At 44.8% G+C, this 16,864-nt stretch overlaps 1 protein-coding gene across 1 annotated transcript; it reads left to right on the forward strand.

Moving 5' to 3' along the window:
* Nucleotides 1–1,131: 1,131 nt before the first annotated feature.
* On the forward strand, nucleotides 1,132–11,578 carry LOC127321230 (protein LAX PANICLE 2). The gene is made up of 4 exons (XM_051350267.2): nucleotides 1,132–2,254; nucleotides 2,515–2,565; nucleotides 2,813–2,885; nucleotides 10,895–11,578. The coding sequence occupies exons 1-4, from the start codon at nucleotides 1,554–1,556 to the stop codon at nucleotides 11,054–11,056; spliced, it is 987 nt and encodes a 328-aa protein (XP_051206227.1). The 5' UTR covers nucleotides 1,132–1,553; the 3' UTR covers nucleotides 11,057–11,578.
* The last annotated feature ends 5,286 nt before the right edge of the window (nucleotides 11,579–16,864 follow it).

The following is a 16,864-nucleotide window of genomic DNA, read 5'->3' on the forward strand; positions in this document are numbered from 1 at the left end:
CGTGTTGACCAGCTGAAGTCTCCCCCATGCGCTCAGAAACCCACGCAAGGCAGGTACCACATCAAATGAGTTGCCACGTCACGAACCACATGAGGGCCTAAAAAATTGTACTGTACTGTACTAATCGGTTTTACCTCACCACAGTCCACAGGGGTAAAATCATGGCACGGTGCCTGCCTAGAAAGTGGTTTGCGTTCCCCTCCCCTCCGTTGGTCGCCGCGGCGGCCGGAGGGCGGGGGAACCCCGGTGCTCTGTCCTGGCGTGTAGATAGGAGTAGTAGTAGGGTTTGGGGGCGCGGCGTTCCGGTGGTGGCGGCGCCGTGCTGTCCAATAAGGTGGCCCAGGTTCCAGCCCCATCTCGCCGGCGACGGTGAGGAGCTTTGGGTCCTGTTTGTCTCCGTCGGCGAGGTCCAAGCGAGGCTGGTTTCGTCGATTTCTGGTGTTTTGTCCCCCCGGCTTTTGTCTCGTGTTGCTGTCGGCGGCTCCTGCGACGGTGGCGAGCTGGTGGTGGAGAGTGGCGCGGGCTCTGACTTCAGGCCCTCGTCGTTCTGCTGTAGGAGTCCAGCTGCCTCTTTCCGGCGAGGCAGGTTTCCGGCTGTCCCCTTTGAGCTGATGCAGGTCGTCAAGCAGGCTCCGGCCTCCGGCGTCGACCTGACCACCGGAGTGGTTCGGGCCGTTGGCCCCGCCGACATGCTCATCACCTCTGCAAGATCTCGGCACCTGCGTCGAGTGATACATGCGGCGACTTCAACGAGGAGATATCCTCTAAAGGACTACCCCGGCGACAAAGCTGCGCCCGCAGGAGTTTCTTCCTCTGCTCCGGCGTGGAGGATTTGGTGCTGGTCGCGGCGGATCGTGAGCGCAGAAGATCCCAAGGACCTGGTTTTTTTCTCTTTTTCTAGGGTTCTTTCTGTATTTTCGGGGCAGCTGTCAAATTTCTGGACTGTTCTTGTACTTTCTAGTTTCCTTACTTAATATAATCCAGATATTTGTGCTCAAAAAAAATCATGGCACGGTACACGTACCCTTTCTTCGAAAAAAGCCCCTGTACAAGAGGGCTATTCCAAAAGGGCACTGGCGATTAAAATATCAGCAGTTTCTGTTCTTTTTGTCCCTGCGACCGCGAGGACTCAAAAAAGTAGAGAGCAGGCCGAAGGGAAGGGAGCGCTCCGTTTCTCTCTCTAGGACGACGCGACCTGCTCGGCCTTCTCTCTACCCCTTGGCCGAGCCTTGGAAACTATTTCATCTCCGGTGGAACTAGGCAGGTCTCTCTCTCTCTCTCTTTGCCCTGCCTGCCTCCGTGCCATGCTGCTACTGCTCCACCTCTAGCTGCTTCTCCTCGCGTGCCTACCTACTCTCTCTCCCTTCGTCATCTTCTTCCTCCCATCTCCTGTCGCCTAGAGCTAGCTGCGTGCCTCCCACGTGCCGACGTCGTCTCTGCCGGCGCGGGTCTCGGTCTCTCCGGCGTCCTACCGATCGGAAATTGTCCAGGAGGGGTGGCGCTGGGCCGGGCCGGGCCGGCCTGGTGGATGGCATGAGCTGGCGGCGGCCCGGATGGTCCCGGCTCGGAACCTGCAGCTCCTCCGCGACGCGCATGCCACGCCCTTCCTCCGCGACGTCGCCGCGGGCGTCGACGCTGTGACGGCGCAGCAGCCGCCGCACAGCCATCACATGGCCCAGGAGCCCATTAACCAGGACCCGCCAAAGAACCAGCCGCCGCCGCAGCAGCAAGTACACCAAGACCAGGAGGAGCGCCGCGGGGAGGCTCCAGTCGCGTTGCCGCCGCACCCCGCAGGCACAAGCGGCAGCAGCAGTGGCGGTAGCAGCAGCAACGGCGGCGGCGGCGGGGCCGGGGACTGGCTGCGCCTCGGCCTCGGACCGGCGTCCCCGGGACCCAGTGGCGCCGCTCCCGAGATCAACCTCTTCGGGCCGGACCCCTCGGGGACGGCGCGGCCGATGCTCCGGGGCATGGCCGCGCCGCCCGGGGCCTTCCTGCGCACCGCCATGCCCGGCATTCCGCAGCCGTCCATACAAATGACCCTGGCGCGAGCCGGCCAGCCCTGGCTGCCGCCGTGGAGCCCCGCGGCGCAGCATCCGCCGCCGCTCCATCTCCCGTTCGCGCCGCGCGGGTTCTACGCGCCCGGCTCGCCGGCCGCGGCCGCATCCGGCTTCGACACGATCAGGGTCGTGCTACCACCGCCGGCGCTCACCGCGGCCGCCGGCGTCTGGTTCTTCCTCCAGGCCGCGCCCCACCAGTAAGTACTTACACAACTCCTTGTACTATCTCCGACGACTGCACTAGCAACATGCAAGCATTTCATGTGTTCGTTGCTACAACCTCGCCTCTCTTTCGCCATATCTACCTCACTGCATGTCACTTGATTCCTACTACATGGATGATATGTAGATTCCCGCAAAATGTAGCTCCTTCGTCGGCATGTTCTTAATCATTCTTACTGCTTCGGTTCTTGTCGGTGTTTATTTGACTTTCTTTCTTGGCGTATTGATCGTGCAGGGGGAGGGAGCCCTTCTTGCCTCAGATTCCAAGAAGCTACTTAAGAATCAAGTACTACTCTACTTCCTTGTCTCTTTTTCTTTTCATCCAAATTTGTTGCTTCGATTAATTATCTCACATCCTGCATAATCCTGCATTTCCATTCTTTATGCGCCTCCAATGTCTACGAGGCTATATATCGGGTCAGCTGTATCCATCTGAACAAAATTACTTCAGAGACATACTGTCTTTATTTGTTACTGGAAAAAGAAACATGAGAATTTAACAGTTTTTCCCTTCTATTGTCTCTACTTTTCAGAGACGGAAGGGTGACAGTTAGGTTGTTGATCAAGTACCTGGTTAACAAGCTTGGACTGGAGGATGAATCAGAGGTATTTATATTTCAAACACAACTCGAACTCGAATTAATACCCGTTCTTGAAGCATTTGCATTTTATTCTTTCCCCTCTCTCCGGTCTTTTGTGTTGAGGTGGACTATTATTATTTTTACTTCCAAGAAAGATGCATGCTTCCTCCTCTTGCTTTTTTCCAACCTTGGCGATGAAAGGAACATTAGAGCTAGAAAAGGGACTACTTGTACCATACGGACGCATGTCTAGATTAAAAACATTATACGTATGCCTGCACTCCTGCAAATGCATCTTAAATATTAATTAAGCATGGCATTAAGGGAGGGTGTGGGCTTGTTCCTATTGTAGGTGAGGGGTGTGTGTCTTGGGTGGCACATCATCCCCTCACCACTTGACAAGAACGTACTCCTACGGACGGAGAGAGAAAATAAAAGGCCGGGCAGTAGTGAGAGGTTGTTAGACATGCATAGATGGTTTGTTATCACTTATCACTGGCAAGTGATGGAGCTTTACTTGTTTCTTCGTCTTCTTCTTCTTGCTCTGTGTGGGTTTATGCAAACACACAAGCTATACTACATCATAGCTAGCTTTGGGAGCCTTGGCTAGATCATATAACTAGGTAGAGCCATCACAAGCCTTTCTGTTCTTTCTTTTCCTATGCACCCTAGGGGTCAGCAAATGGCCAAGGAGCTCATCATTGCCCTAGCCCTTTCTTCCCAGTCCAATGCCTCAAATGGAGGCATGGACGGGGGCTCGCATGCATGCAACAGAGCCTTGCAGGGCTATGCTCATGTATAGGACACATGAGTAGGCATATATGTGTAGTGTGCCTCTGTGTGTGGGGCTGTGTTTGTGTAAAGCCATAGCATTGTGAGTTGAGATACTAGCTAGATGGTGCATGCCCTAGAAAAAAGAGGGTGCTCCTTCACCTACCATGCATCACTGAAAGCTATGCACCATCCTCACCATATGGATGGAAGCATCAAGTAGAGCTTTCGAGTGTTTGTGTTTGTGCATGAGAGAGAGAGGGTCTTTGGTGAGCGTGAGAGAGAGAGAGATATATATAGATGTGTGCACGAGAACACAACATAACACACCCGCACCATTTCTTGCTCCATCACGTACAGCGGTACAGGAATGGATCCTTTTCATCATGACTTGGAGATCTTGCTTCCTTTTGCACTTGATAGGCCTAGCTAGCAATCCTGCATATGTTTTCAGTAACTGCAATGATATATACTGTAGTAGGCTTCTTTTTGTTCACGAGTACACGCACATATACACTAATAAATCCTTAATACTACTGTACAACATGCAGTCCGGCCCTAGCGAAATAACTTTGTTTTCCTTATCGACACACTTATGCATATAATTAATTTACTGGCCTAGATAGTAGCTAGCTGCTTTTCCTTTCTGTTCCTTTGATCAATCTCATGCAAAAAAATGCATGCACGCACGGCCATGCAGGAATCTTGCTTGTTGCGCATATATACAAAAGGAAATACGCCCAACAATTAATATATCTAGGTAATCTTCGTCTAAGCCCTACCCAATGATGAAAGGAAGGCTAACTTTTAAGGTGCCTGATATGTATCTATATTCGTGTGCAACAACTTTAGGTGATGCAAGCAGAGATATGCAAATTTATACGTGATGCTGCTTTTGTTTTGAACTCTAATAAATCTAAACATTTTTCCGCATAAAAGATCTAGGAATTATTTAGTATGCACCGTTTTATATATTTTTGCGAATTGACCTGCGAGTTACAACAAGCCTGAAGCTATAGCGTCCCTCCCCTAGTGCAATGGAGTGCCGAGTATATTTGTTGTTGTGTGATAATGCATACATACGTATACATACAAGGTTAAATTATGTATATGCTTACCCGCCAAAATATTATACATATATATGCTTGGGTTGGATATATATATGCAGTTATGAGCACACTAGTCAGCACCGCCCAAAAATCATAATTTAAATTAAATTTGGGACGAAGAATATGTTTAATATAATTCATATTAGCTCCAAAATTTAGAAATATTCTTGGACTTTTCAAAATTAAATATGTGTGTACTACATAGAAGCATATAATTAATTAGGAAAAAATAGTAAATATCCCTTTAATAGTACAAAATAGAAGAATTTATCACTGGAATAATTTCACGTCTCTTGAATCAATTAGTCGGTCATATATCATAAGCTATTTTTGAAACTTGTTGTGAACTTCAAATTGTAATTCTCATCTTATATTTCTAACAGGTTCTAGTAGGTAGTTAAAATAATAATTAGGATATTTGTGGGAACAGAGGGAGGACATAATTTTTGTCTTCCTTTTTGGTTTTTTGTATCTGCAGTTTGAATGCATTTTGTACTTTGGTGCTCATTTGCCATTAATTCTGATCAATTCAGAGTTTGAGCTGAGAAAAATCTGGTATGATTTGGCATAGCTCATATTTCTCGCAAGATACCTAATGAAATTCACGATTTTTACGCATAGTATGCTTTAGAAACCAGGTTAGGTCCAAATTCAACTACTGAGTAATAAACTAACCACAACATTAATGCGCGATCAATCACCATGACCTATCATCACAAAGCTAATGGCTAACTATCAGCATGGCTTATATCAATCAGCATGCATGCACGATGTAGTAGAATGATTGCTCAACTGAACATGGAAGTCGATGCTGGAGATGTTTATTGGATCAATCCCTATTTATAATTGTCATCGTCTCCCTAATGGGCCTAAGTTTAATCGACGCCATGCACAAGAATTCACCTTCCTACATTTGCAAAGATGTCATATTCAAATAAATATTTCCAGGGCCAACTTAGTTTCTACCAATGAACTTTATATAATATAAACTTAAATTATAGTTAAGGAGGTTCTACCCTACAAAAGATGGCGATTGTTTTACTAGCTTCAAACGTGCGTCAGTCTTGAGCAGTGAAAGTTCCTCATGACTAGGGGGGTGTAGCAATGCGTGTTTGATTTAACAATCTAAACAGAATATGGAACGTGGCCACACTATGATTAGGATAATATGTAATACTAATCAGACCGTAGTGGTAACTCTTAGCTAATCAAGATATTCCATTTGTTCATGGATGCCTTAATATACTACACATCATGCATGCACCAAAGGACTTTACCACTTTATATAAATATATGAAATGTACTTCTTGTTTGTCTTTAGTAGTCTGGTGCTCTTTCCTTCCATTGCTATCTTAGTCTTTCACTTAGCTTGGCAGGCATCTGTCGACTTCACATCAAAATTTTGAAACAAAATGTACAAAGATAGATTGATATCTGAGAACAAATCCAATGCATCTATTGTGTCTCATGCAGACTTTAGTATTCAATTGCTTCAGAGCAGATATTGCACTCATTTTAGTTGGTCGATCCTAGTTCTGATCCAATCATATCACTGGTAGATCACTAGTAATCTGTACTCATGTTACCTGAAACATATATGCAGTATATGTTTCATGCATGTTTATGAAGCTAGATCATCGCATGGAAGAAGCCAATTATCCTTCATTTCTTTATGTTCAATTAAATGTATATGTTGCCGTCATGCTATCGTTGAGCATACCTCACTTATTAACTATGCACTCCATGGAAGACAAACTACAAATTCCCATCAGAGACAAAGCCTAAGGGGAAGGTATGATAGCTTAGATATATAGTGTTGGTTTTGTGGTTAGATGACAAATCGAAGAACCTTAAGTGGGTGCACTTTGTGGTGGAATACTTTTACACATACGTGCATGCATGTGACCCCACCTTGCTAGCCAATGAAACGGATCCACCACATCACTTGTTTTATGCCCATATGATTGGTTTTCAGAAAGAAAAAAATTGTGCATGGGAGTGGGGCCATGCAAAAAATGCGTGTACAGTAGAGAAAGAGAATAATGCCAAGTTGGTGAAGGGTGAGGCATCTCAATGAAAGGGAAGCGGGAGGAAGGAATAGACTGATGGACAAAAGCCAAAAGTACCACTAACTACTAGTACTAGTTCACTGGTACGACACAAACTCTGGCTCTGCAATTCCCCCTCATGCATGCATTCCTTGGATCGGACGTGTCGTCCGTAGTTTCGTGGTGTGCTAGAATCTAATAGGGATTAAAAGGGAAGCATTGCACACTTCAGACAAGGAGCGGTGGAGAATTGCAGCTTAGGCACTTTAATCAATTTCAGTAATTTCTGCATAAATACCCTCTCTTGTCAATAGTCATCTACTCATGTTTCACAATCACAATCAAAAAACAACATTGACTGCTAATTTATGTTGTCATATATTTAGCTACCTGGATAGTCAAAATTTCAACGGTAAATCTTGCGATGGTACTTTTTCGTTGGAAACTTAACACATGTCTTTTCCAGTATTCAATCTAAATATGTATCGGGGGACCATGTGCATATATGCTAAGACTCTTTTTGTTCTACTAGATAAAGTGATTAGCTAGCTAGAGGGGTGCTAGTTGCACACTGAATTGATTTTAATTTGGTGATTTGCAAACGAAGAAAGCACTTCAATTGGTGCACCAACCAATTGTCACTGGGAATTAAGAGGGGTTTTTAGATTTGAAGCAGAGAAGCCTACCAACAACAACAAAACCTTAATATAGTTTAAGCACACCTGAATCACTACGCAGTGCAGCATTAATTGCATGCACGCATGCACGCCTCGTCCCTCCAACTATTAGCAGCTGAATCAGAGGTGTACTTAACGAGTAATCAAGTACGATTGCCACGATGATTATATTAGGCAGAAACTGAAGGCTGGAGCGTTAGTTGGAGGGTACTTGTTTCTGGCCATGCTAGGAAATATTCCCTAGGTAGCTAGTACCAATAGCTAAAGAGGGCAAAGGGTTTATGCATGTATGCATCATGCTCATGCATCCAGCCAAGCCTAACAAAACGTGTAAACTCTGTCACTGCTCATATACGTACAAACCATTCGTTGGTTGAGACCTAGCACATCAATCAAATCCATCGATATCCTCGCAATATATGTAAACCTATAGATGTATATGTTAAATTATTGTATTAGTTAGTATCCTCAATCACATTTTATATCCATAATTATATGCCTAAAACTCTTAATATGTATATGCGCGTATACGTAAAATTATATATTGTAAGTGCATCCTTAACTAGTTCTCGTGATTAGACTAGTACTACCAGCACAGTAGCAGTCGTAGTAGCTCGTGGGTCACAGTGATGTAGCTAGTTGTGCTTCTTTGGGGGCAAAGCTAGGGTAGTTGGACGTGTGGCCGGCCGCACAAACATATACATACATCATGGGTCACATGACGGCTAGCCAAATGAGTGTAGCTATACATATAGAGGGGAATATATTTGTTTTAGTATGCAAAACCTAATATACAAACTCATGTGGGAAACTAATTAACCAACCCAAAGGAATCAAATAGAGGATACGTGCATGCATATTTTAATTATGGCTACAATTATTTTGTGCACGATTGCTTTAAGTATAAAGGCTATATCGATGTAGTGCATGCATGATCATGCATATAATTGGCACGACATGACAGCTGCGATGTACTGGGTATAATTGTGATCATGGCCTTATGGTTTACTAGAATTATACTGATCTATGGTCTTTAAATAATTCTGCTTACTGATAAAGTGTTCGGCACGTCTAATTGCGTCATATACGCACGATGGATGTGATTAGAGATTCGTAGTTATAGTTTGCTAGGTGATATGTTTCATAGGTGTTTTTTTTTCCTTTTTGTTTTCTTGTTCGTGTGTTACATGATTAGATTTTTATATAGAACCCTTTGTCTTGCTTGGCTGTGTCTGATTGGTGGAGGGTTGCATTCTATGTAGAAAAATGCACGCCTACATGATAATATTATACCTAGCACACTAGTACCTAATGTCATTTTGCTTCTTGTCCTATAGCTAGTTTGGACTTGCCGGCAGTTTTTAATGGTTAGGAATATCAAATGGACTTTAGCTAAATTTGTTCATTTCTCTTCGTATAATTTTCAGACGGATAGTACTTTTTCTTGTTAGAATACAAGAGTAGGAGCTTCGGAAAAAACTGTTAAACAAGAGGATTTTCTCAAAGTATTACAGAATGACTATGTCAACTCCGTAATAAAATTAATGCACTTTACATACACTTTCCCTACTATCTAAATCTTCATCCTCCAAATGACAAGCCCTCATAAGATCGGTAAGATGAGGTTTTGTCGAAGAATTAGTTAAGTACCTTAGTTATGGTGGAGCCGTGGAAACCATATTTCATAGGATGACAATTCTGCTGTATGTGCAAACTTATTTCTCCAACATATCTGCGAAGTTCATTTAGACTGAACGCTGACGTGTGCACACTATATGTGCAGAACTCTGGACAATTATGTTTCAACTGCATTTATGGATTTCTGCATTGTGAGAAAAAGGAGTTATACAAATTAATCAGTATCGTAGTGGAAGTATGGATCAAGATTCAACCCATTTCTATTTTGTATGCACTGAAAAATATGATTTAGCTTTATTAGAACTGCGACTTTATTCGACTCATTTTTTCCCCATGAACGTGAGAACAGTTAGTGTCAAATTTAATTTAGTTTTAAGTGATTCGATTGATGCTTTGAGTCACCCATATATCTTGACCGATGAATTTAACCCTTTTGGTGAGGTCACAGATGCGTATACGATTTCCTGGAGGTAGGTTAGGTATGTTGTATATCTCCTATATGTTGTTAGTATTAGATCATGCAGTGGACCACTGATAATATATTCGTTATTCGATGATACGTTTGGAAGTATACTATAGCTAATTATGTTGGATGTTATTGATGAACTGAACTTACGTATCCTACTCAGCTAGATCAAATGATCAGTTTTTCACAAGTAGAAGAAACTCTCTGCATGCCGGATTGTTAGTTTCACTTGAGCTGGCGTTTGAGAGGTTAAGCATGTGAGCACAGATGAGCCCCATTTATCATTCATGCATCTAGGCACTGTCCTACATACTGCCATAAACCAGCCATATCCTTGGGACCAATCATCAGCTCGATTCTCGATTATTAATTAGTATGAATCACGAGGGTCCATTTTGGGCTCTGTACCATAATCTGCTGTCATTGTCAACAATGTCGGTGGTGCGATATCATCTTAAAATCATAATCAGCAGTAGGGCCGGGCGTCCTTGTCATTGCCATGGAAATGGCATGTTTGGTGGAGGAGCACGGTCAGAGAAGCTAGAACACTTGCACGCTCATCTTGGGCAGTTTGGGGAGGGAAGATGAACCATTCTATCAATCAGCATCCAGTGTAGATTAGGCTCAGTAAGTGTAAATTTTTTGTCTTAACTTAGATTAGCACTTGTACCAGCCATTGACTTGAGCCTGAGCTGATCATTAGTTAAAGAAAGTAATACATTCATGGACATGACAGGTAATAAATTATGTAGGCAAGAGTTGTAGCAGTTTGGCATCTCAGATCCAAGCACGTTTAGTATACTGTAGCTTTGGTTTGTTGGGCTGGGCATCTCACATGTGGCCGTGGGAGAGAAGGTAATGAAATGCCATCATCAGAAACTAACAGGGGAATCAGACATCAGCATCAGGCATGCATCACTTGGACCTGCCTGCTCTTTTATGTATCGTACTTTTATAGGGCATCAGCCATGCAATTGTAGTGTATGTTTAAGTGGTTGTACAAAGGAGAAAGTCCCATCACATCACTATGTTCCTCTGGCCAGAAGCAATGCAACGCAATGCTTCTGATTCATCCTCTCACCTCACTGTAATTGATGCCTTACCTTAAAGAAAAGTACTAACAGTAATTGGTGTCCTACTAAACTATTTTGCTTGGCTTATAATTCACTCGTGTCTTGTTTCTTAGTAATTTGGTCACAGTTCACTAGCATCGGTGCATCAGTGTGGAGTCATGTACACATCATCATTTTGCTTGCTCTCTGAAGAAGCTTAGGCGTTCACTGACGGCACTGAGACTGAACTGAAGAAAATGTATGTGTTTGCAGGTGGAGATTACATGCCGAGGGCGACTGCTCCTCCCGTTGATGACCCTACAGCATGTCCGTGACAGTATCTGGTGCCAGAGGGACGCCGTGTCTCCGTCGGTCGCACCGGACATGTCAACCGCTAACCACATTATGGTTTTGCAGTATGGCAGAAGACCGTAGTAGACAATCCCCCTCCCTTCTGATGTCACTCACAGAAATGTAGATTCTACCCCTCTTTTAACCATTTTGCTGGCACGGCTGTGACCGTACCGACAACAGGCGGCGTGACGGATGACAATTCCCGACCGCCTGGGCTCGCAGGCTGCTGATGATCTATTATTGGTGAACCACAGAAGAGAAGGTGTGGAATGGATTTTTTTTTCCTGACAAACGGCGCGGTAACTCGTTGGCATACCAGAGGATCTTTTTTTTTCCCTTGACCATCCCTTATGTATACAGGCTTTGTTTTCTCCAGCGAATTACGGGAGAAAACAGCTTGGAAGCTGCCTGACATGATTAGATCAAATCAAAACTGTCAGAGGAAGGGATTTCACTGAAGGGTGCACTTCCAAGCCATTTTGGCCTTCACTTCACCTGATTTACTAATTTGTCACATTTTGTTCTCTGCTGCCTGCTTCTATTCTTTGTGTTGGAAGCAGCCAGCGTTCAATTTCCTGAAGACCTTTAGAGAGCAAATTTTGACGTCTCACTGAGCATTTTATTTGTTCATGACCTGGCCATTGAATTTTTTATCTTTCTTGTTCAGTGGTCTGTGCCATAGAATTAAGTTAGGTTGCACAATTTCTAACTTCTTTCACTTCAGAGATTTGTTAACTGTCTTACTATTCTATCAACCACACAAAATTGTACTGGGAATATTTGTCTGATAACAGTCACATGTATCTATCTAGGCTCATCCCGCAGAGAACAGCAAAGATTTCATCTCACATGTCTTTATCAACCACACAAAATTGTACCAAGAATATTTGTCTGCAACTATGTCTATCAAAAATGATGCAACTATGTATCTTTAACCAGGGGCAATGAACTCTCTTCCGTTGTCTAAAATACAAAGGTGATGCAACAATGTAACACAGACATAGGTAACACCTTGAAACCATTGATTCAATCACGTCAGGTACAAGTTACAAACTTCGTTGGCACATTCAAATTCATAACGAAATAAAAATAGGAGCGGGACAACAAGTAATAGACCAAATTACAGCAGGCACTACTCGAGGGATTAAGGTAATATAATCAGATGGAAAGCTACACCACATCAGACGTCGAAGTGTCACCGAATACCCTCCCTAGTCAGGCACCAGTATAGGGGTCACGATCACCAGTATGATGCTGCTGAGACGATGAGGTGAGGTCAAGAAACTCTAGAGAACAGTCAGAGACTACACGTATCAGGCATTGCAACGCACACTGCTGCTTAGAAAGACAAGGTGATCATCAGTGCAGAATAAACGCTATTAAGACAGCATAAACATGATTAAGACAACCGGAGCTTCCCAGGAAGTAGACAAGGTCATGCCTGCCGTAGTAGTTAAAACTCGGCTTTCGACTAAATAAAAACCGAATAGACATGATTTTCGACAATGGAAGAATAAACTCTCCCAGCGTCTGCACCCGAATATGCACATAGACAATTAAGAGAAGGCGATCATGTAAACTAAAACCTCGGTACGATAAGTTAAACCATGATTAACCAGTCCGTGCGTGCGCTTGACAGTTGACACAGCCACCTGAACAACCACATTTCTGAACCTGAACTTTTAATTGGGATAATGATAACAAGGTCATTGCAGTTGTTGGTATTCCTGCTCACATTCATCTTTGTATCCGTCTAGTGGCCAGACCACGCAGCACGCTCCCAACACCTACTGCAGAAGAGAAACGTGGCGTCAGTAGCAACCCAGGCGGCGCTTAGAAGAATGTTATGATGCGAAACCGAAGTGTACCTGCACATTCATGCTCCACTTGGCCTTTTCTTGGCAGTATGTTTGGGTGCATACGGTGTTGCTAAAGTTGTTGCATCAGTCCAGGTAAGATTGACATCATCACCAATTCACCACATGTATTGGTCCATTTGCTTGTAGTGTTCTTCAGTTCAGGTAATGGTCATGAAGCTGCTTCAGAGAGGAATGATCAGGTACCACATTGTTTGGAAAAACACACAAACGCACGCACACTTGAAGAAACACACATGACATATGTGATTTTTGTAGTCAGCAGTGGTAGCTCTAACGATGCGACCAATGGACTTGCATTGATGTTAAGATGAGATCAGAAAAGCACGGAGAAGAAACAAAAGAAACCAAGATACGAACTGTTCCACCGACCTCATCTTCTGTATGAGTTGCAAGTGGAAACTCGAGGCTTAATTGCTGTATATGCAGCAAATTAAGCTCAACAGATAGCTAGGGCCATCAATTTAAAGACGTGCGCGTGTCTAGAAGGTTCTGATTTCAGGTGATGCAGAAAGTAAAACCGAAACCAAATGTTATATATTATCCATGACTTGTCAAAATCATGTACTGTTCGAAGAAGGCGATGATTCAGCGGTGCACTGCAGCTTGCTTGGAATCCATGCAATGGTCAAGACCCATAAGCATACTGTGGAAGCATCATGTCTGCATTTCATCATCGCCTAGCTACTTGCTTTAAAGGCTGGAAAACCGAAAGTACTTGATGTAAAAGCATTGACATTTACAGTCTAACATGCACTAGTGGATATTCACCCACACAGCTTCACACTGCTTGAATAACTATAACAGAATCGTCTAACTAAGCAGGGACATCCAAAGGAGCAAATCATAGACAACGACATGTTGGACTTCACTTCTCCTTAACAGAAGATCATGTTACAACTTCCGAGCAAGGTCATGATTTGACAGGGAGTTGCCGCCAATTTTGCAGCCAAAAAATTCTGCGTGTTTATAAAATCACAGCCCAGAATTCACCTGAACTGTGAACAGGTGCTGGGAAACAGGAGATGTCAAAGCCATCAACCATGAAAGATTGATAGCATACACCAGGATACTGACGGATTAACACCCATACTGTTGAAAGGAAGCTATACGCAATAATCCACACATGCCACTATAGAGAGCTAAAGCAACAACACGTCGTTCGTGTTTTTTTGCATACTAAAAGTCTCTAAAATGATTGAGAGTGATGGAGGAAGAGTCTTACAATACTAAAAGCGCCTAAACTGGAAAAAACGTAGCACAAAGGAAAGAAAAGGAGAAGGTATCAGGAAGAAACTCCTTTGTTGGAAAGAAAGGAATAACTCTCATCTTCCATCATTCAGTTCAACATCAGTTGTAGGTGCCCCTTTGCTTTAGGACGCCACTCACCTGTCATTTATACAGCCAGCAAGCATTGGTCATAATAGGCACATGTTATTTCCATGTCGTCATACAAGGGGCCTTAGTGCCTCACAATTCATATACTTCCTGTCTTCCTTTGTGTCAAACATTTCAGAATTTGGTTCATAATATACTGAAAAGATTGATTAGACCATGAGTTCAAAGCCATGCTACTATGCTAGTTATGTCATGAAAAATACTTCCATGCTATTAAATGATTTTCTATAATACAATTGATAATGGGTGGCCCGATCTTCTCAGTAAGCAACGGTGGTGATGATGATCACGGGATGAACACAGCGGAGAATCACGGATGATGAAGTGGATGATAACTTATATGATGCAACGAGATCTCTCGATTGGTCTCTGTCGCCAATGCAACAGCTCTCAACCCTGCAGATATTCGCAACTCCACACACTTGCGCACGTAGCCGCCGACCACGAAGCGGTAAGTTGCAACCTTCTAATCCCCAATGGAACAGCAGATTACACAAGACTTTCAGATCTACACAATATCAAGCAATATGGTGTAGGGAATTCAATAGTTTTGCAGAGCAAACAACTAAGAACTAGGGTTTATCTTAAACATGGTCTAAAGCAACTTTGGGGGCGTCCTAGGCACTTATATAGGCGTCCGGGACGATCTCAGGTCGAAAAAGTACGAAAATAACCAACCCAGAATAGATCTGGTCAAGACAGACTCGGACACGGCCGGTCTGGGGGGCGGTCGACCGGGCCTGGGTGATGAGGTCTAAGACCTAGATTGTGGCCCGATCTCGCGATTGACCCGAAAACAAGAGGGGAGAAGAGGGAGGGGAGGAAGAACACGAAGAACGCGAAGAACAAAACCACACACACCAACCCGATACAATCGAATCTTACTCTCGTGGCTCGATGGACCATGCCAATAGAATCAACCGGAAGAGACACGAGGTAGAATTCCGGTGTGAGAGATCGGGGTTGGAGACGGAGACTGGTGAGGGAGAGAGAGTGGAGCACACTTGAATCTCACTCACAAGTAGCCAAATCCTCAACAAGAGTAGCCTTGATACAAAGGGAGTCTAACCCTAGGGAGACAAAGCTCAAAAGTAGTTTTAAGCCAAGATTATGTCTAAAGAGTCAAGGGGGCGTCCTAGGTACTTATATAGGTTTACAGGGCGACACGGGTCGAACAGGTACAAAAGTGACCGACTCGGGCAGATCTGGTCGAGTCAAACCGCGAGATCCGGTTAGGGATCCGGTCCGACCGGACCTGGGGCCGGGGCGTCCGGTCCAGACCGGATCCTGGTCCGGATGGCGACCGAAGAGGGGTCCCGGAGCCTCAGTACTGCGTCCGGTTGTCGCCGGCCTAGGATCCGGTCGGGACCGGGCGGCCCGGTCAGGGATCCGGTTGGCCGGGCCCTGGGCCGGTTGGCTCCCTTCCTCCCTTCGCGCGCTTCGGATGACGTCGGGTCCAGCTCCATGCCCATCTTCATGTCCAGCTGTTCCTCTCCTCCTCTTGACCATGGTGTGCCCTCCTCTATGGGGCCTTGACGCACCTCGTACCTAATAACACAAAGCGTGTCGGCATGAGGTAGCAATCCATCCAATGGGGTACCGATATCGAGGGTAGTGAGGAGCGAGTTCACCTTATCATGTAGCGCTTTAACTCGAGCCCGCGTCATTGGTCCACTTGGGGGACTTGTTGGTCTTGGTGTAGTGTCGTCGGTGAGCGGGGCTACATCATCTCCCCCCTTGGGAAAGAGTCGTCCTCGACTCGTGCGTCTCCTCATCTCCATGATAGGGCGATAGGTCCGAGATGTTGAACGTGTTGCTCACCAAGTACTTGGAGGTTGGGATGTCGATGACGTAGGCGTTGTTGTTGATTTGCTTGAGGACCTTGAAGGGGCCATCTCCTCTTGGTTTGAGCTTTGAGTTGCGTTCATGAGGGAATCTTTCCTTTCGGAGGTGGATCCAAACGAGGTCGCCTTCTTCAAATATTCTTTCCTTCTTCTTGGCGTTGAGGCGGGTAGCTTGGTGGAGGACATGTTTTTGAATGGTTGTTCTTGTGTCTTCATGTAGCTTCTTCATGGTGGCGGCTCGCTTGTCGAAGTCCATGTTCGTTCTCTCATGAAGAGGTAGTGGGAGGATGTCAAGTGCCGTGGGTGGGTCGAAACCATAGACGATCATGAACGGACTCCTTGATGTCGTGGAGTCCTTGGCTCGATTGTAGGCAAACTCCGCGTGGGGTAGACACTCTTCCCATGACTTCAAGTTTTTCTTGACTAGCGTGCGTAGTAGCGTGGAGAGGCTTCGATTCACCACTTCCGTTTGTCCATCCGTTTGTGGATGCGAGGATGACGAGAACAAGAGTTTGACTCCAAACTTAGCCATGAGCGTCTTCCATAGATAGATCATAAACTTGACGTCCCGATCCGACACAATGCTTGCCGGAATTCCGTGTAGGCGAACAACTTCCCTGAAAAACAATTTAGCAACGTGTGAAGCATCATCGGTCTTGTTGCATGGAATGAAATGAGCCATTTTAGAGAACCTATCCACAACCACAAAGATTGAATCATGACCATTTTTGATTCGAGGTAGTCCTAGTACGAAATCCATACTTATATCG

Source organism: Lolium perenne, chromosome 2 (assembly GCF_019359855.2).
Source record: "Lolium perenne isolate Kyuss_39 chromosome 2, Kyuss_2.0, whole genome shotgun sequence".
NCBI classification, from domain to species: domain Eukaryota; kingdom Viridiplantae; phylum Streptophyta; class Magnoliopsida; order Poales; family Poaceae; genus Lolium; species Lolium perenne.